The sequence below is a fragment of the Dromiciops gliroides genome, chromosome 6 (genome assembly GCF_019393635.1).
Source record: "Dromiciops gliroides isolate mDroGli1 chromosome 6, mDroGli1.pri, whole genome shotgun sequence".
Taxonomy (NCBI): Eukaryota; Metazoa; Chordata; class Mammalia; order Microbiotheria; family Microbiotheriidae; genus Dromiciops; species Dromiciops gliroides.
Window position 1 is genome coordinate 72,317,732 of NC_057866.1, and position 21,220 is coordinate 72,338,951.

The 21,220-nt window shown below is 34.7% G+C and overlaps 1 protein-coding gene across 1 annotated transcript in view; it reads left to right on the top strand.

The window, feature by feature from the left end:
• ADGRA3 (adhesion G protein-coupled receptor A3) overlaps window positions 1-19,942 on the top strand; it is a 132,642-nt gene extending 112,700 nt beyond the window's left edge. The window contains exons 15-19 of the mRNA XM_043972774.1: window positions 9,314-9,438; window positions 10,656-10,779; window positions 13,187-13,332; window positions 17,763-17,858; window positions 18,036-19,942. Coding sequence (XP_043828709.1) covers window positions 9,314-9,438; window positions 10,656-10,779; window positions 13,187-13,332; window positions 17,763-17,858; window positions 18,036-19,278 — 1,734 coding nt within the window. The 3' untranslated portion in view covers window positions 19,279-19,942. The remainder of the gene's footprint in view (window positions 1-9,313; window positions 9,439-10,655; window positions 10,780-13,186; window positions 13,333-17,762; window positions 17,859-18,035) is intronic.
• The last annotated feature ends 1,278 nt before the right edge of the window (window positions 19,943-21,220 follow it).

The following is a 21,220-nucleotide window of genomic DNA, read 5'->3' on the forward strand; positions in this document are numbered from 1 at the left end:
TGGGGGAATAAAATATTTAGTTATGTGTTTAACTGAGAGATCTTTGATGTTGTTATGTAGTTGTTTCTGTCGTGTCCAACTTCATGACCTTCTTTTTAAGTTTCATGACAAAGATGCTGGAATATTTTGCCATTTCCTTCTTCAGCTCATTTTACAGACGAAGAAACTGAGCAAACTGGGTTAAGTGACTTACCCAGGGTCACACAACTGAAGCCAGATTGAACACAGGATGCTTAGGCTTTCTGACTCTAGGCCCAGTACTCTATCAACTGTGCCACCTAGTGCCTTACTCTTTTCGGTTGTATTCCTTCACACTTATGTAGATATTTTCACTATCTGCTTTGTCCAGAAAGAAAATAAGTGCCTGGTGATCAGCTGCTTGATAATGAGCCTTTCTTAGCTTAACTGGACTGGTCCTGGAACAGCAGGCAAAATTGGTATGGCTTTGACTCGAAGCTCTTCTAGTTTGGTTGGACATAAACAGGTCTATCTCTTACTCTAGGTACGAAAAAGGAGGAAGATTTTAGTGATACGGTGTTCTTTTTGAGATTTTCAGAAAAGTCTTTATTTGATATTACTTTTTGAATCTCATTTTTACTTTGTAAGTTTTTGTGTCTGCTACATTTAACCAAAGTCGTTTAAGGCATTTTCTTTTCTTTATTTCTGTAGCGGTTAGGTTGTATTCTAATGATCAGATTTAGTCATTTGATATTTTAACCTTGTAGGACAGAAATGAAAATATGCATTATAATTTCTGTTGCTTTTTTGGGCTGAGAGGGAAGAAGGTTATGTGTAATGATAGTTCTTCACTTCCAAATGTAACCCTTAAAATTATTTTCTGTTTTCTATTTATCAGTCATAACTCATTTTATAGTACTTTTATTTACTTTTGACATATAGTTATATAACTGTTGTAATCAGTTATTTCCTTTTGGTAATATATAATTCATTTTATTTTTTAGTGGTATCAATACATGCTTGCCAAGGTTAGCAACTCTCTTCTTGAAGAGAATATTCATAATACATAGGTCTGAAATATCTGCATAATCTATAGGCCTCTGAACTCTTTTATTCATTCCAAACCATATTTTCCAACTTAGTTTTCTCTACCCTATCCTGTGCCTACTTTTGCATTCAGATTGCCAAGTGTCAAGTCTATTTTTATTTTATTTGGAAGAGCTTTTCAAGTTCTTAATCAGATTCTACTATTTCTTTATCCTGTGCAATGGATATTATCTAGCAAGCTCATTTTATTGATTGTAAGCAGTACAAGGGAATATTACCAAGTTTATAGTGAAATGATTTTTTTTCTTACTCTTGTGAACACAATGAAACCAATTCTCACTTTATTTCATATCCTTTAGGAGAAGTTGTTTTATTGTCCTATTTAATACAACCAAAATCACAAATGCAAATAGTAATTAACTAATATTTTGGTGATTCTAAAATAGAAGTGGACCAAAACTCATTTTGTTTCTATAACCATTTCAGGAGTTACTGTGAAGAAAAATAACAACAAACCTTGGGCCAACCTTCTGGTGATGAAACCTTCTATCCTTAGGAGGCTTGGCCCTCAGATAAGATCCACATAGTAGATACTTTGCATGGTGTGACTAACTCAAACTTGTTTTTTGTTTGTTTGTTTGTTTGTTTGTTTTAGTGAGGCAATTGGGGTTAAGTGACTTGCCCAGGGTCACACAGCTAGTAAGTAAGTGTTCAGTGTCTGAGGCCGAATTTGAACTCAGGTCCTCCTGACTCCAGGGCCAGTGCTCTATCCACTGTGCCACCTAGCTGCCCTGTAACTCAAACTTGTATTCCATTGAAATTAATTTTGAGGATACAAAACAGGTTAAGGAATTTAGTGGAAACTGCAGTGTTAGAAAAAGATCAAAGCAAACACTAAATTAGAAGAACGAAGAAAAGAAAAGGCATTGCCAACAATTGGCACAGCTTCAGCTAGGCTGACCTCTTTAAATAGGTGACAGCCATTAAAAAAAATGGGAAATAGAAATCAGAACATCAACTTACTATAATATGAAATGATCCCTAAAATAAGGAGGCTAAAACATTCTAGAAACCATTCTAGCCAGCAAATATTCAATCTCCTTACAAAGCAAAAAGACATAGCAGCCTGTTGCAGTGTTCCTTTAAAGTACAAAATCATTTGCAGAATACTGTAGGGGGAAATGCCAAAAGGTAAAAAACAACATTGCCTCACCAGAAATAAAAGTCCAATTAGTTCACATTATCCTAAAGATGTATGTTTATTTATGAAATTGGAAGGAGAACAACAAACATATTGGAAATAGAACAGATCTGCTCTTACATAGTGATTTAAGTCTCATTAGCAAGAGTAGTAGATTGACCAACTGGGACTTTTATACCCAATTCAACATAGCATGTGAAAAAGGGATTTTAAGCACTTAAGATAATGTGATCAGGAAGAACAGCTGGACATGACATGGAAAAAAACAAAAACCAAAAAACAGCAGACTGACTATAAAGAGATCTTTGCTGGAGGTGACAGTTTTAAAAAACCCATTCTAAATAACGGAAGTGATCCTGATAGTTTCCTGAAAAAAAAAAAAAAATTGAGGTGGGTGACCAAGAAGACACTGCCTGCTGACCCATATGCCTACTTTCTTATTACTATAAAATTTTCCCTAGAATGGCATATATACATTTTGAGCAAATTCTTTTTAATGTAAATCCAAGAAGAAAACAGTAAGGCTTTTTATAGGCAGGCCATTTTCTACAACATAGCTTATCTTCATGGTCAGATAGCTGATGAAGAATATCCTACCCTCTCTGTTTAGTGTTTGTTTATTTACAAAAGAATATTTGAGAGCAAAATACATCCTTAAAGTACTTCTTCCAGCAAAGTCTATTTCAGAATGGGTACATGAAAATTGGGTAAGATTTCATAGCAGATGGAATAGAGGGAACATTTCTAAACAAGCCCCTGAGTATTTACGTCAGTTAGTATGTTAACCAGAGAGATAAATGTTTTCCAGAGCTCTTCACTAGTTGTTACCTTAAAAAAATCTTTTTTTAACATCTAAATAAAAGATTGATGGTGAAGTTTTCCAGTGTGCCTATCTGCAAGTGATACCATGCCAATGACATTAAACACAAGAATAATACCAGCCTTAATAAAAACCACAGGAAGGTAAAAGAGATCAGTCTAACCATCCACACTGGAAAAACAAAGTAGAAGAAACACTTCTGACATGAAGTTGGACAGACAATGTGTCAAATTAAGCTGTCAGGCAAGAAACTTGGACAAATGCTGAAGATGAATAATAAAGTAGGCCTGAAATTGAATAAGACAAAGGACATTAGGCTGATTTATTTGAGATATTGAAAAGTATTTTAAAGAATTTCAAACTCTTTCATGTTGCAGAACATTTCTTTTTCATGCCCTTGTTTAGCTAGAAGTGTTGTACAACTATACATCCTAGAATTCCATGCTCCTACAGGCATTAAAATGGCAGAGAACCGAAAAGGTAGCAGAAGTATGAAACACTTAAGTAGGCAATGATGTTATTAATAGTGGCCTCTATTTGAGAAATACCATATAAAGTATGATTTCTATGTTTAGAGGGAGAGAAAGGGAAGGGCATTTAAATAGTGCTTATAATGTGAACTGTGCTAAGTCCCCTTTACAAATATTTTTCTCACTGAGGTAGATGCTATCGTTATCACCCCCATTTTACAGTTGAGGAAACTGAAGCAGAGTTGAAGTGAAATGTCTAGGGTCATCCAACTAGTAAGTGTCTGAGGCTAGAGAGTCTGGGTTTGAGCTCAGGTCTTCCTGACTCCAGGCCCACCACTCTTTCTATTGTACCACCAGCTGCCTCAATAAGAAAATGATGAGAAAAGCAGTTGGGCAGTCTTCATATTTGAGAACCAGAAGAAGTCTTCTAGCCCATTGGGTAGATTTTTTGATTTTCATTTTCAAATATGATAAATATGTATTAAGTTCCTGTACTAGGGTCTGGAGATACAAAGATGAAAATTATACATTACCTGTCCTCAGGAGCTTACATTCTAAATAGAAGACTTCTGGGACACCATGGACAAGAATTACACAGAACCAGAAGGCATGAAGGACATAAATTGTACATTGATTGAGGGATCATCCATACTAATGAAATCATGGACACTTAAAAATACATGCTTTAAGGTAAGCATAGGTGATAGGGTCATAGATGTTAGGCTAGAAATCACTTTTAGATGGAGGTATTGAGTCCCAGGGACTTTCCCAGGTTCAAGTAGCTATTTCCTTGCAGAGCTGGAACCTGAACAAAGATTCCCCCATTCCACATTGCCTCCTGTGTGCCAGATAGTGTATAGAAATCTGAATAAATCAAGAATGATTACTCTAGATAATATGTTGATTTGTTTGAGATGGTTTATATTTCTTTTACTTGATGTTTTATTTGATTTTTAAGGGAAGACTTAAGATTATTTTTAATTGTCCCTTTAAGGATCACACATGTAACTATTTCATAGCCTTATTTAACAGTTTTTCCTTTAATTTTATTATCCTCTCCTCCTGACATTTATTTGATCTTTTTGAATTGTTTCTTATTTAATTTCTCTGACTGATAAAACCACCTTTTGTTATCATGTATTTATTCACTAATGACAAATAAGTAGATGGATGTTATCCTGCCCAACTGTTATTTTCCAAATTGGCTATGGCAAGGTTTCAACTTTTGTGCAAAGACAAGGACAAAAATTTCACAGGATTTAGAAGTGATGTGATCTGAATTAATATAGGAAATGACCAAAAAGATAAAATCAAATCTCCAATAAAATAACAAGAGAAAGAAACTTAAGTTGTTCCAGAAGGTTGCATAAAATTTGATGATGCTTTTTTGGGAGTTTTTCACTATTTTTTTTCTTCTTTTTTAATATGAATGTTAAAGGGTGTATGGGGGAGAGAGTAGTCTTCATTAGATTTGATAGAATCTGGGTTCAAATCAAATTCTGCCATTTACTACCTATGATTGAAGGAACTGAACTGGATAACCTCTAAGATCTCTTCTAGCTCAGAATCTATGATCCTCTGAAATAAATTCTTTCTCTCAGATCATAATATTCAAGTTGAAATTATTCCTTGAGGGGTAGTAGATGGCACAAGGGATAGAGCACCAGTCCTGAAGTCAGGAGGGAATGAGTTCAAATCCTGCCTCATATACTTAACTCTTAGTGGCTGTGTGACCCTGAGCAGTCACTTAACTCCAATCCCCCCACCCCCAAATTCCTTTAATATGTAAAGAATATTTTTAAAAAGAAATCGAATGAGTTATTTTCTGGGTGTGGTTTTGGTCATTTAAACCTGAAGTTCTTAAAGTTTCATTTAATAATTTTGTTTTTGTTTTGTTTTTGTTTTTTTTGTTTTTCATTCAATAAATGTATTTTAAAAAGCAAAATCTTACTAGTCAGTAAAAACTTTTGGGAAAACTGAAAAGCAGTGGAGCAGAAATTAGGTTTAGATTGCATTATGTACCTAGATAAGCTCCAAATGATATATTACTTATATATAAAAGTCACATCATAAACAAATTAGAGGAACAAGAAGGAAATTACCTTTCAGATTTATAAATGAGGAAGAAGTCATGATCAAAGAAAGAGTAGTGGATCACAGATGATAAAATTGGCAAAACATTCCATTTTACTAATAGAATAATTCAAATTAAAATACTTTTGAGGTTCTACCTTGCCCTTATCACATTGACAAAGATAACAGAAAAAGAAAATGACAAATATTGCAGTGGTTGTGGCACAATACATTAGTATGTTTTTGGTGAAACTATGAATTGGTCTAGCCATTCTGAAAAGCAAAGTGGAACTATGCCTTAGAACTTAATATACTGTATATATCCATTATCTACTGCTAGGCCTGTACCCTAAAGGATTCAGGGAAAGAGAATAGAGTGTGTGTGTGTGTGTGTGTGTGTGTCTGTGTATGAGAGAGAGAAAATATATGTGTATATGTAGTCACAGATACACATATTTATGATATATATATACTTTTCATATATGTTTGCAATTTATATTTATAGTAACTCTTTATGGTGATGAACTAGGAACTAAGGGATCCTCATCATTTGGGGAATGACTAAACAATATGAATGTCTTGGAATACTATTGTGACATTAACAACAACAACAAAAACCAAGGGGATGGTTTCAAAGAAATCTGGGAAGACTTATATAAACTGATGCAGAGTGAAGTGAGCTGACCCAGGAGAAAATTTATATTATAACAACTTTGTAAAAATGAACAATTTTGGAAGACTTAAGAACTCTGGTTAATGAAATGACCAACTGTAATTCCAGAAGGTTGAAGATAAAAAATGCTACCTACTTTCTTACAGAGAGGAGATAGAGTCTAGATACAGAATAAGACCTACGTTATTGGACATTTCCAGTGTGGGAATTTGTTTTGCATATTTGTTACAAGGCTTTTGCCCTCCTTTTTTTCTGGGATAGGGGGCAATGAATTGGGAGGACAGCTTGTTAATGGGATAAATTAGCTTAATTAAAAAAATAAGATTATCTTTATTTCCAAATACTTGCCTATCCAGAGTACTCTCCCTGTAACAACAAGAACAGTAAACCCCACCCCAAAAAAAGAAGACCTAGGGGTGGCATTCAGGAAAGGGGGGTTTTGGATAAAGAAGGGCAGAGTTCTGCAAAACTACCTAACCTGTCAGCTGAGAATGGCTGTAAAATACCTGATTTTCTACCTTTGTAAAGGAGGAAGGAGGAGAAGGAGGAGAAGGAGGATGGGGTGTTTTCTCATGTTGTCTCAGTCAAACTTGTCATTACATAAAATGTGCAAAGTATCACAACAATTTTCTAGTCATTCCTAAGTCCTCATTAGGAATCTCTATTCGTCCATTTATTTTGCATTCACTTCCTCTTATATAGTCATAGTTGGTATAAACTCCATTATTCCATAACTGCTCTTCAAATTTTTAAGTATTTAACATTAACATTTAACATCTATTAGTTTCTTCACAATTTTCATTCCTCTTGCTCTTAAATACATGCTTGTATTTCATTTCATTAGTACCACAATTTATTTAACCATTCTCCTTCTGTTGAATATTTGTAGTTTGTGCTTACATATAATAGTGATATGAAAATCTTTATATTGATAATGCTTTTTCCCTTTGTTTTGATAAGACTTCCTAAAAATGGAATTTAGTGTTCAAAAAGTACAATTTGTAGCTTACTGTGGGGCCTCTATTTTACTATGCAAAAAGAGTTTACAAATCTGTAGCTACACCAATAATAAATAAGTATGCTTGTTTTTCATACCCTCTCCAGCATTAGATTTGTTCTCTTTAGTTATCTACATTTGATAACTGAAAGGTGGTAACTCAAATTTGTTTGCATGTGCATTTCTTTAGTTAATGATATAGAAAAATTCTTAAAAATATTAGTGACAATTTTAGTTTCTTCTTTTGAAAATTTTCTGTTCCTGTGATGGAACTATTTAAACTATTTATCCAACTGTGGTCTTAGAATTTTAAAAGTTGTTCCTTAAGTTTATTAATGTTATATTTTTATTTGTCATAATAATTTGGGGTTTTAATTTTTGGGTGATTTCAAAAGGGTTTTTCTCCGTATATTAGTATTTTTTTCACAAATGTTTTGTTTAATGTCTTAAAAACTTTGTTCATTAGGGAAATTTGCCTATAATTTTATTTTTAGTGTAATTTTTCCCTAGTTGTCATATTTGTCTCATAAATTTATTGAATAGTGTTCCATCTTTCTCTTTTTGAAAAAAAAATCTATGTAGTAAAATTATTGGTTCTTGGAGAGTTTGAAAGAATCATGCTATGAATCGGTCTGAACATAGTGGTCTTGAAACACAGTGTAGGGTTGATTCTTTGATCACCTTTGTCTTTCTTTGAGATTAGTCTATTTAAGTTATTAATTTCCTCTGGTATCAGTTTGGGTATTTTATATTTGATTATATAACCATCTTTTTCCTTTAAATTACCCTATTATTATATAACTGGGCAAAAGATGTTATTAAGAATTGTATGTTTGGAAGTGCAAAAGCTGGTCACATGGCAAGATTCAAGAAGTGAGAGGTGGACAGTTTTTGTGATTTATTGCTTTCTTTCAGGATATTATTGGGTGGACCCCCAGGGGCAAACTTTTGGGGGTATGTGGACAAGAATCTCACAAGAGGAATCAACTTCTTTGGAGGAAACTTCCAAACTGTTGAGATCACAGATCCATTTTCATTTTGTATTTGAGTATAACTGTGGGTAGTATTCACTAATACTATTATTGATTTCCTTTATATTGACAGTTTATCTATATAAATTCAGGGGATTGAGTAAGATGAACTCCAATGTTCCTTTAAGTTCTAAAATTCTGTATAATACATATCTGAAGTTCTGAAGCCTTCCCATGACAATTTCCCCATATTCCTGATATATTTTTCTGTTTTATGCTTAGCACAGTACCTGGCACATAGTAGGCAGTTAATAAATGTTTATTGATTGATTGATTCTATGTATATACTACCACTGTGTTTCTCTAATAGTTTACTCCTTGAGTCTGGCTTTTCCCCTTCTCAGTTTCTTCTTGATTTTGACCAAATGGCTGATTTGGAGATCACTGGTTCTTTGCTTTCTATGTCCCAGTAACTGAAAATGTCAGTGGAAATTCTAGTTCAAGAATTGTAAAGAGTTACATATTCCCTTCCTCATGTCCCTTCTCCCTCACTTTGGATTTCATAGTTAGAACGTGAAGAACCTAAGGTCCTGTTTCCTCAATAAGACTACTGATAGGTACAGAAAGGCTTTTTAGAATTATGGATATGGACGTCATATCAGAGGGAAACACAAACACAATAATACAGAACAATACTGAAAGGATAGGCTCCTTGGACCACTTTCGTGTCTTTTAATGACCATTTTCAGGAAATATTCAAAATGACAGAAACTGAATGTATTAGTTGAAAAAGAAAATCTCAAACAGTCCCTTCCTATACTACTCATGAGAGTTTGCTATCTTATACGTACTTCTCATACATCTTTCTTTCTTTATCCAAATTAAAGAAGTGTAACAGATTAATTCGAAAGGTATTAAGACAGCAAAGTAATTCTTCATATTATAGCTAAGTAAGATAGATAGAAAATCTAAAATTTGAGATATCGAAAATACACAAGGTCAATTGTATTTTTCTCTCATTATATTTTAGGTTTCTGGGAAAGTCCTTGCAGTTATTCTTAAGAAATCTATAGATAGAATAATGTTTCTTTTTTTTCCATTAGGATTTGACAGGATCTGAAATATATTCCCAGTCAGCTGATCTATTACATCCTGTTGTATATGCCACTTCTATAATTCTTCTTTTAAACCTGCTAATGATCAATGTCACTTACATATACCATCACAGGTAAGAAATAAAATTAATGACTTGAGCTATGATTTCACATTTGTTTAGAGCAAAAGTGACAAATATAAATTTTTTGGTTAAAAGTTATACATTGTATTATATAAATGGCTGTCCTTTGCAGAATTTTAAACTTAAGTAAAAAGCAAATGCAGTCCTGAAGACACTAGTGGTGAACTTGTAGAGTTAAATAAGGAGTTTGGGTCCCTAGTTTTCATTGCTGCCATCTCTTTATGTCTGAAGGACATGAAAAGTGGGGAGGGTGAGAAAGGATTTTTATGAACATTTAGAAGCCTTTCACCAGATTGCTAAAAATCACTGGAATTACTTATTCTACAGAGAGAATGCTATTTGAGGCAAGATACAGCCCAAAGTTCCTGGTCCTGTAATCCATCATAATGTATCTTTGTGATTCATTTTGTATGTAACATTATTATTTGTATAACTAGATATTATGATTTTTTTTCCTTTTCAAAATGTTATTTTGAAAAATTTGTATCATTTACGCATGTAAGGGTTTTGTGCTTATATAGCTGTCAAGACAAATTATAGGAAAACACACCTGTAATTTTATAATAGACTATAATAATTTTTATAATAATAACCATAATCCTTATTTTGGGATTTATTTTTCCTTCTAAATTTTAATGGACACACTAATTTTATAAATGAGGGTTTTTTCCTTCCTTATAGATAATAGATTGTTCTTCATATAACAAATAATCCACAAGAATTTTGCTATTAAAATATTTATTTTTATAAAATTTATATTAATTTATATGAGATAGGATAAAATAGGAGAGAGACTGGACTATTTATAGAGGAAGTCCCAGATGAGGAAGCTCCATCTACAAATGCATGTCTGTACTTCTTTGCAGTGAGAATTGCCTGAGGCACTTTGAGATTAATTGATAGACAGGATCATGTAGCCAGTATGTGTCAGTGGTAGACTTGAACCCAGGTCTTTCTGACTCCTAGAAAATACATTTTAGAGCTTTAAAATATAAAACATAATTTATTTTATTTTTAATGAAATAGGAAGTATTCCCTTTTAAATGAATTATGTTGGTAAATTTGATGGTAAAGTATGTTTATGATTAATGTTTGCTAAATGAATGTTTTCAAATGAATATTTTAAATGTTTTAAATGAATGATGTTGTTTATGATTAATCTCTACTAAATTATGTATTATAAAGCAGTGCCTTTTTTTTTTAAACAGTTTGATTAGGATCAGCCTTAAAAGCTGGCACATGCTGGTGAACTTGTGCTTTCATATTTTCCTGACATGCGGGGTGTTTGTTGGAGGCATAACTCAGACCAAAAATGTCAGCATCTGCCAAGCAGTAAGTCTGTACAAAAATATGAAACTCTTAAAGCAAGAAAATGGAATGCAAAGGAACAAAAAAGTGAACTCTTATTAGAAAAGTAATTTCCTACATTCTATTAGGCCCAGAAAGAAAAAAAACATTAGTACCACTCAGCAAGCATTTATTCTGAATACATTTGTTATGCAGCTTGTGTAATTTATTTTGATGAAGCATAGTTGCTAGCTGGACTAGTTCTGTTCTGGTTCCAAATAGTTAATTCAAAGGATTATTAAAGGATTTTGCTTAGGCTAAAAGTACTTCACTAACATGAACTGGTTAGAATTTCATAGTATTGTATGTACCTTATACTTTCATTCAGCAAAGAAAAGAATTTGTATAGTGGAGAAGGCAAAAATCAGGAAGTATTAAATGTCAAGGATATTTTAAAACCTTTAATTGTTGTACTATTTAAAGAATATCTTTTTATTACATGTTTCATTACATATATCTGTTGTATATGCCACCTCTGCCAATTACACTCTCCATTTTAAATGATTTTGAATGTATTTGAAAGGTATGAAATTATTCACTTCCTTCCCAACTGTTCTGTAGAATAATAGTGGTAAATATGATGAGAGTGAAGAGTTGGTGGGAGGGGAATGAAAATATATTTATTTCTCTCTGTGATGTTGCATAATTTTTAGCCATTGTTTATTTTAAAGGTATTCCATACTCACAGGGTCCTGGATCAGTATTTATGCATTTAGTAAATATATCTTATGTCCAAAATGTTCTGACATCAAATTAATTTTATTATAATATGTAGGGTAATGTAATGACAAATACATTTAATTTAGTGCCTACTATATACTATGCTAAACTATCGCATATAAACACTGATTCTTAGGCCACATTTAATTTTCAGGTAAGACAGGTCTGAAAATAAACTAATTTAGCATGTAAATCAGATCAGACTACAGGTCTAAAAAAATGTAATAACACTTTTGGAATGCAAATACTTAAACTCTGTTCCCATAAAATATATTAGAAAGGGTAGCATTAATAAATAATCATGGAACCACTATACATTTTGCAGACTTAATAAAATTTTACAAGATTGAAGAGATTTTGAATACATTTATAAGATACTACTTAGGGCACTACCTTATGCATAGTGCTTTTATTAATTTTGTTGAACAGAATTCCATTTGATTTCATAAAATTACTTTATTAACTAATTTTATAATTGTGGAATCAGAAAATTTTTACCTTCAGCATATGAGAAAACCTAGTATATCAGAACCGCTGGGTACAAAATATGATGAAATCGTTGAATTTTAGAATTGCAAAGAACCACAGTAGCCTCCTAGTCCACACTTGAAAGCAGTTCCTACTATACCATACTTGACCAGCAACCATCTGGCTTCTGCTTGAAGTTAATCCAGTGAGAGGGAAGCCATGAACCACCTCCAGAGGCAGCCCATTACACTTTTAAGCAATTTTGATTGTTAGGAAATTTTTCCTGATATCCAGCCTAAGTTCAATTTCCACCTTCTTCTCTAAGTTCTGACTTCTGGGGACAAAGAGAATCAATCTTATCTCCCTTCCACATGATAGATCTTCAGATGCTTGAAGACAGCTCTCCTGATGGTGCTTAATCTTTCTTAGTTTTCATGTCCCCAGTTCCTTCACCCTCTTCTTATTTGACATAGATTTAAGGCCCTTTACCATCTTAGTTATTTAGTTTGTCAAAGTTCTTCAACTGACTTTGGCCCTCAGACCTGAACACAGTCCTCCAGATATGATCTGGCCAGGGAAAGGAAAGGACTCCCTTTTTCCTAGAAACTTTGCTTCTCTGAATGCCTTCCAAGATCCCATTAGTGTTTTTGGCTTCCACATCCCACTTTTGAACCATGCTTCATGCATGTTCTACTTTTATTAAATTTTTTAGCCCATTTAGACTTTATAGTGATTGAATTCCATCTTACTAGGTTAACTCATTGCTCCACCTCATCAAGCCATTTTTACGTCTTGATTACTATCCAGTGTGTTAGCTATTGTTCTCTACCTCGGTGGCAGCTGCATGTTTGATGATCATACCTTTGCCTGGGGCATTAGGAGTTCATCTATTCTAACCCCTTAATTTTGTTGGTAGAAAAATAGAAATCTAGATAGTTGAGGGGAGTCGATGTGCTAAAATTCCCATCATGAGAACTAAGATCATTGTGTATGTGTCTCTCTCATATGTATATATGTATGAGAGAGAATATAAATGATTAGTTTAGAAATCTCTTAAAGAGACAAGCATGACTGTGTGAATTTGTGTTCTATTTTCTGATATTTAGTTCGTTGTTTATCTGAATTAAATGAAGGCGGCAATAAAGTGTAAAAATTTTAAATGACTTTTGAAAGCTGATATGCTATTCTTACCTTGTTCCTTCAGGTTGGAATAATTCTCCATTACTCTACACTTGCCACAGTACTATGGGTGGGAGTGACAGCTAGAAATATCTATAAACAAGTCACTAAAAAGGCTAAGAGATGTCAGGATCCTGATGAGCCTCCACCTCCACCAAGGCCCATGCTCAGGTATAAAATACCTTCATTTGATAGATTTTGGAAACTTCCTTTCAAAAGTTCATTGGCTACAAATAACATTTAAATTATTACATACAGTAATGATGAATGATAATAACATTTTAAAATGTTATTCCATTGTTTATGGCTTATAAGACAGCCTGTTTTAGTTCAACCTGAATTTGTTTAAAAGAAAATAGGTCTTGACTTACACTTAGTTTATTTCCTTTATAATTTAAAGACTGAGTATTCAACCATCTTATATTAGTAGAAAACTGTGAATACCTTGTGTAAATGTGAAAACCTATTAGTGTTTTTTAATCATTCAATCAATAAACATTTTCTAAGTACCCCATGTGCCAGACACTGTGCTAAGTGTTGACGATACAAAAAGAGGCAAAAGATTCCTGCCTTCAAGGAGCTTACAATCCAATGGAAGAGACAGTATACAAATAAAGATATACAAAAGCAAGTTATATATATAGGATAAATATAACAAAGAAAAGGTATTAGAATTGAGAGGGGTTGGGGCAGGTTTCCTACAGGAGGTGAAGTTTTAGTTAAGATCTAAAGGAAGCTAGGGACATTAGTAGTTGGAGCAGAGGAGGGAGAATGTTTTAGGTATGGAGGATAGCTAAAGAAATTTCCTAGAGCTGAGAGATGGAATGTCTTTTTCTTTGAACAGTCAGGAGTTCAGTGTCACTGGATTGAAGAGTACTTGTTGGGGAGTAAGTAGTCTGGAAAGGTAGGAAGGCTCCAGGTCTTGCAGAGCTTTGAATGCCAGATAGAACAATTTGTATTTGATCTTCGAAATGATAAGAAGCTACTGGAGTTTTTTGAAAGTGCGGTGGTAATTGGTGATATAGTTAAGCCTGCACTTTACAAAAATCACTCAATTTTCTGAGTGGAGGATGGATTCAAGTGGGGAGAGACTGGAGGCAGGCAGACCCAGCAGCAAACTATTGCGTTTCATTCATTGATGTGTGGTTTGTTGTTGTTGTAGTAAATATTTGCATCACCAGAATATATCAGGTTTTTTTTTGTTTTGTTTGGTTTGGTTTGGTGAGGCTATTGGGGTTAAGTGACTTGCCCAGGGTCACACAGCTAATAAGTGTCTGAGGCCGGATTTGAACTCAGGTGCTCCTGACTCCAGGGCTGGTGCTTATCCACTGTGCCATCTAGCTGCCCCTATATCAGTTATTTAGTAGATCATCATTGATTGTTCCTCTGGCTGAAAAATTAGTCACCTTTGTACCCAGCCTTATGAGCTTCTCAGAATTTAAACTGTTCCTCAGACGGTAGACATACCATCTGTAATGAAAAGCAGTAGCGTTTCGAGGTTGAAAGCATCTACCAGAGCTTGCTGCTCTACTTTCAGAAACCAGGGCTAACTTTATGCCAAAAGGAGATGTTGGTAAAATAATGATAATAATAATAATAATAATAATAATAACAATAATAATAACAATTATATGACACTAAGGTTTACAAAGCATTTTATAAATATTATTTCATTTGATTCTCATAAACATCCTGGGAGATAGGTATTCTTATTGACTTCATTTTACAGATGAGGAAATTCAGGCAGACTGCTATTAGGTGAGTTACTCAGGGTCACAAAGTAAGTATGTCAGGTCTTCTTAAATCTTGACCCAATGGCCTATCCACTGCATGATTGAGCTTATAATTTGGCACATTTATTTTATATGTATAATTATTGTATATCTTACTGAATTCCAAATTCTGAAGATAAATTATTTATTTCATTGGTTTTAGTGCACATTGTAACCCCTCTTTACCTTAATAATAAATGTCTTTGTGAATTCCTGTGGCCAAATGCTTTTTTCATATGGTGGCCAACATTCTGGTGATGAGACTGCTTGAATTTGAGTAGATTGATCTAGCACCCAGCAGTGTACCTTGCATATAGTGGTAGACTTTTAATAATTTATTGAATTGATTGAAAGATAGGTAAGCCAATACTGGCAGTTACTTACAATGAATTTCTAACTTTGCCAGAGTTTGTGCAGTGTTGGCATCATATTTAAGAATTTGAGATCATCCCCCATACCATGATGAAATAGTAAGACTTTGATAGAACTACTTTAATTTGGCATTATTACTTAATATGGACTGAAACTAGTATTGCTTTTACATAGCTGGTCCAGTCCTTTCTTGGGTCAAGGGAGAAGGGTAGAGCTGGATAGAGATAAAAGTTACTCTAACAACTGTAATAGCATTTCTATTTTTATAATTTAGAGGGATGCAGGTGCCTGGCTTTTTGTTTCTCCAGGTAACTCCTCTGGTCCATTTGGTCCAAAAGCTGAGATATCCATCCTCTCCTTTCTCTGGCACTCTGGGCTAATTTAAATCCTCTGTCTGAAGCCTGGCTGCCTGTTTCTTGTATTGAACAGTTAATAAAATATGTGTAGATACTAGGTAGTTGTGTTTGTGGAAGGGGTACAGTTTCTGTGGTCAGTGGGAGAGCAGGATATTGTTTCTCCCTGCTACTCTAGTTCCAACCCCCTGGACAGTGTTTGGGAATAGGCTAAAGTCCTTATCAGTTGGACTTTAAGAACATCTAGGATTTCGTTGATAATAAAAAATATGGTTACATATGGCCTATATCATTACATATTTTACACATTAGAACTACCAGTAAGACCTTAAAGCTTTTGTTGCACTAGTTTTGTTTTTTTCATAATGCATCAGTAAAATTGAATTTCAAACATTTTTCCCAATGGCATTTCTATATAAATATAAATAATTTTTTTAAATTGGTAAATTTAATTCAGCAATAGGTCCTACCGTATTCCTGAGTAATTCTTTGTTGGCCTATTATATATAGCAGATCATGTATGCTAGCATTTATTAAGCACCTACTATGTATGGTCCAGTGTGCTAAGAATACAAGGGGCCAAAAAGTGTCCCTGCCCATAAGGAGCTTATAGTTGAATAAGGAAGACAACAGAGTAACATTTATTTATAGACAAAATATATACAGGATGAACTTCTTTGAAGGAAGGTGCTAGCATTTATATCCTAAAGGTGAGATTTTTAGTTGGGATTTGAAGGAAGCCAGGAAACCAAGATAAGAAAGAAGGCAAAAGAATTCTAGACATGAAAAAGAAGTGAAAATGCAGTCAGGACATGGAATGTCTTTTGTGAGGAACAGCAAGGACAATATCACTAGATCTAAGAGTGCGTGGAGGGAAATAAGGAAGACAGAAATGTGAGACCAGTTATGTAGGGCTTTAAAACCAAACAGAAGATTTTATGTTTGATCCTATAAGTAATAGGGAGCCATTGGAGTTTATTGACTGGAGGTGCCACATTGTCAGATCTGGGTTGTTTTTTTTTTTTTTTTTTTTTAGTGAGGCAATTGGGGTTAAGTAACTTGCCCAAGGTCACACAGCTAGTAAGTGTTAAGTGTCTGAGGCCGGATTTGAACTCAGGTACTCCTGACTCCAGGGCCGGTGCTCTATCCACTGCGCCACCTATCCACCCCGTCAGATCTGTTTTTGAAAGACAATTTTGGCAGCTTAGTAGAGCGTCACGTGGAGTGGGGAGAGATTTGAAGCAGAGAGATCAACCAAGAGGCTGTCACAGCAGTCCGCACATGAGTTGATGAAGGAAGGCCTGCTTCAGGGTGGGTGGCATGGAAAGGTAAATACATACACAGCCATTTTTAGAGTGGCTAATAATTCCCCCTTTCTTCCCTCCCTAAACCCTTGTGTGGCACAGACTTAGGGACTTGTGGCATCTTCTCTATCTGGCCTTGCTGAATCCCTACTCAGTTCTAAAAAACCCTTTAATAAATACACTTGGATATTAAGTTTTATGCCTGGGCTCACTTGGAGAGGTACCTGACCCCAAATGTGGTCATTAAAATGGGTAGGAGAGCTGGACCAATATGCCTTTTCATTTGTAGTGGGAAAAAATCTTGTGGACCCCAAAGTAGCAGTAATTCGAGTTTCAAGTGTAATAAGAAAAGATAGGCAAAACAAAGTTCTTATCCTCTAAGTATTCTGCCTTGTTTGTCCACAAGGTGGCAGAACGTGATCAGTTTTATTCATCCTTAAAACCCAAGCAGCCTGTCCTTTTATCAGTTATTTCATTTGGCTTATACTAGCCCCCCAAGAAGTTGATTTTCTGATAGTATTATGTTATTGGAGAAGGAGAGTCATCATATTCTTTTAAGCCTAAATACATAGGGCAGTGTGGTCCCCATGGCATTGTAGGGATACTTTCTTTTTACTGCTCTAGAGAGAAGAACATTTCTCAACTGAAATAGTCAGGAATGTTGAAGAGCCATAGAGTACCAGTGTGTGTGCCCAGGGCAATCTGGAGGTGAGCGGCTGGGAGACTGGAATTCATGGGAAAGTATCCCTTTAGGAGAATTAGAAGAATGACTAATGCCGTTTTTTTCTTACTTATTCCAGATTTTACCTGATTGGTGGTGGTATCCCTGTCATTGTGTGTGGGATAACAGCAGCCGCTAACATCAGGAATTACGGCAGCAGGCCGAATGCGCCATAGTGAGTAGTTTGTGACAGATATTTGTATTCCATGTAAATGACGGTGACGTTTTGGAAGGTTTTCATAAGCAATAATATATATATATATATAGTTCAAGAACCCTTTTAAAACTAATCTGTGGAAATTTGTACTCTCTGAGAGTGTCCCTTTTGATCTCTTTTATGTTCTTTTTTTAGTTGCTGGATGGCTTGGGAACCTAGTATAGGTGCCTTTTATGGACCTGCCAGCTTTATCATTTTCATAAACTGCATGTACTTCCTGGGCATATTTATTCAGTTGAAACGACACCCTGAACGCAAATTTGAACTCAAGGAGCCAGCTGAGGAACAGCAAAGATTGGCAGCCAGTGAACATGGAGAAGTGAATCATCAGGATTCGATGTCATTATCATTGGTCTCTACATCAGCACTGGAAAACGAACATACTTTTCATTCTCAGCTTTTGGGAGCCAGTCTTACTCTACTTTTATATGTTGCCTTGTGGATTCTGGGGGCCTTGTCTGTTTCTTTATATTACCCTTTGGACTTGGTTTTTAGTTGTTTTTTTGGAGCCACGTGCTTAAGTCTTAGTGCTTTTGTCATGATGCATCACTGTGTTAATAGAGAAGATGTTAGACTTGCTTGGATTGCTGCATGTTGCCCAGGAAGGAGTGCGTACTCCGTGCAAATCAACATTCAGCCTTCCAGTTCCATTGGGACAAATGGAGAAGCTCCTAAATGTACTAATAGCAGTGCAGAATCTTCATGCACTAATAAAAGTGCATCAAGTTTAAAAAATTCTTCACAAGGCTGTAAACTCACAAATTTACAGGCTGCTGCAGCCCAGTGCCACAGTAATTCTCTTCCACTGAATACTGTCCCTCAGCTTGACAATAGTCTAACTGAACACTCAGTAGACAATGATATTAAAATGCATGTGGCCCCAGTAGAAGTTCAGTTTCGAACAAATGGACACCCAAGTCGACATCATAAAAACAGAAGTAAAGGACATCGTGCAAGCAGACTTACAGTCCTAAGAGAATATGCCTATGATGTCCCCACCAGTGTGGAAGGAAGTGTGCAAAATGGCTTACCCAAGAGTCGGCCGGGCAATAATGAAGGACATTCAAGGAGTAGAAGAGCTTATTTGGCTTACCGTGAGAGGCAGTATAACCAGCCTCAACAAGATAGCAGTGATGCATGTAGCACACTTCCCAAAAGCAGCAGGAATTTTGAAAAGCCTATTGCCACCAGTAACAAAAAGGATATAGTAAGGAAGCCAATAGTTGTTGAACTTGAAAGCCAACAAAAGTCATATGGCCTAAATCTGGCTATCCAAAATGGACCACTTAAAAGCAGTGGACAGGATGGATCTTTGCTGAGTACTGACAGCACTGGCAATATTAGGACTGGGTTATGGAAGCATGAAACTACTGTGTAGCATTGTTGTGCTTCAGTGATAGAAGTTTATATGAACTGTGATAGACATTCCTTTAATCTATAAACATTTTTAAAAAACTGTTTACAGGCACCTTAGGGTGGAGAAGAGAATTTGTGAATAAATCTTTTATAATTTTGGATGATACTTATAAAAGTTTTTACTTAAAAAAATGTTCTTCTGTGAATTTTATTTTTTTATCATTGTTTTATTTGGCAAGGCAGACCAGGACATTTTGTAAATCTGATTTGCAGGTTCTTGATATAATGTCTATATTATGTTTAAAGTTTGTATTTAAGTAATAAATAGTGCTGTTTTCTTATTGTCTCAATTATTATATTTTTATATTTCAGAATATGCTATCATTCTTACTGTAAAAATTTAGGCACTTGGCATTTTTAGATTTTCAGCAGAAAAATTACACGTAAGCAAAAAGCAGGTCTTTCAAATGGTTTGTGCTGTTGGCTTTGACATTTGAATCAAAAATATTTGTTGGGTATCTTTTAAAAATTTGTTGACTTTAAGAAAAACAACTTAAACTTGGTCAAATATTTTCTTTTCTCATATAGTAATGCTCAATGTGATTTGATTTTTTTCCTACATTACATTTATTTTGCTGTGTCAGCTTGGCTAATTCATTGCTTCTGATGCTTTCTGATTAACTGGGTCTTATGTGGCATTCTATTCACATTTTATTGATGGTCCAATCACATAAATTATTCTGTGAGAATTAATTAGCAATCATCTTTTAGGGGAGGCACTGACCTATAGTAACTTTAATACTAGCCTGTAATAATTATTCTAAATAGATAAGGCAGAAATTATAACCTGGTATGTTTCCCTGTTCAATATAGTAGAGAGTCTGAGATCTAAAAGGCACAACTGTTTTCTGAGCATATACTTATTCTGGAGTGTTATCTCTGGGTCTGTATGCACTTCCTGAGGGCAGGTTGCACAAAAAATAGACTTTGCAAAACCAAATCCATTTGCCTCACTCCTTTGGTCATTCAGTTGCTTTTGAAATTGAAGAGGGTAATCTAGCATCATCAAAGACCAGCAGAGGTCAACGTTCATCATGATCATTAAAGCATGCCAAGGTACAGGCTTTGGGAATAGATTAGGGTGTCTCAGGAACACAGCATCTTTGACTCTAGAACTGTGAAAGAGTTAATTTATCTGCTATAAATGGATTTCATTGATTAAAATGTACACAGAGAATCTGGTTCATTGTGGAAGAGAAAGAAAAGCCAGATATACTGTCACTTTAGTTTTTCACACTATATCTTAGGAGGTTTTTGCTTATCAATTTTCAGAGTGTGGAGAAAAAGGTAGGTAGTTTATCCCTGGACTAAATTTCTAGTGAGAGAAGTCAGCCCAGGTAAGATATCAAAGATTAAATTATCCCTAACATAGTACCATAGAAAGGTCACTGTCTTTGGAATCGGTACCTAGGTTCAAATCCCATCTGTTGTTATTTGCTGACTGTAAACAAGCCACATAACTTCTCTAGGCCTTGAAAGTTGCTTAGAGCATTAAATTTATGATCTTAGGAGGAAGGAGAATTGCCTAAAAAGGTTATTGTGGTTGTACAGGGAACTCATTAACTTATTTTAAAGAGCATGTATAGAAGATGGAAGCAAGTAGGTAACTGAAGATGAATAAAAAGCACGACAAAGTCCTTTAAGAACAGTGTCAACATAACGATAGAGTCAGCATAAGTTGAGGTGTTGAAAAATGCTAGGGCAACAAAACAAAAGATTTTAAAAGTTATTCAAGAGTGGAGGAAGTTCAAAGATGGAATTTACTTGTTGGGTAATTGGGATAACAGATAGTATAAAGAAGGAAAGTTATTGAACTTTCATTTTGCTTCTGTTTTCTCTGCCAAGGAGAGAGTGAGCTTTGCACTAGAAAGGATAGAATAAAAGTAGTTAATAGGGATTTGATT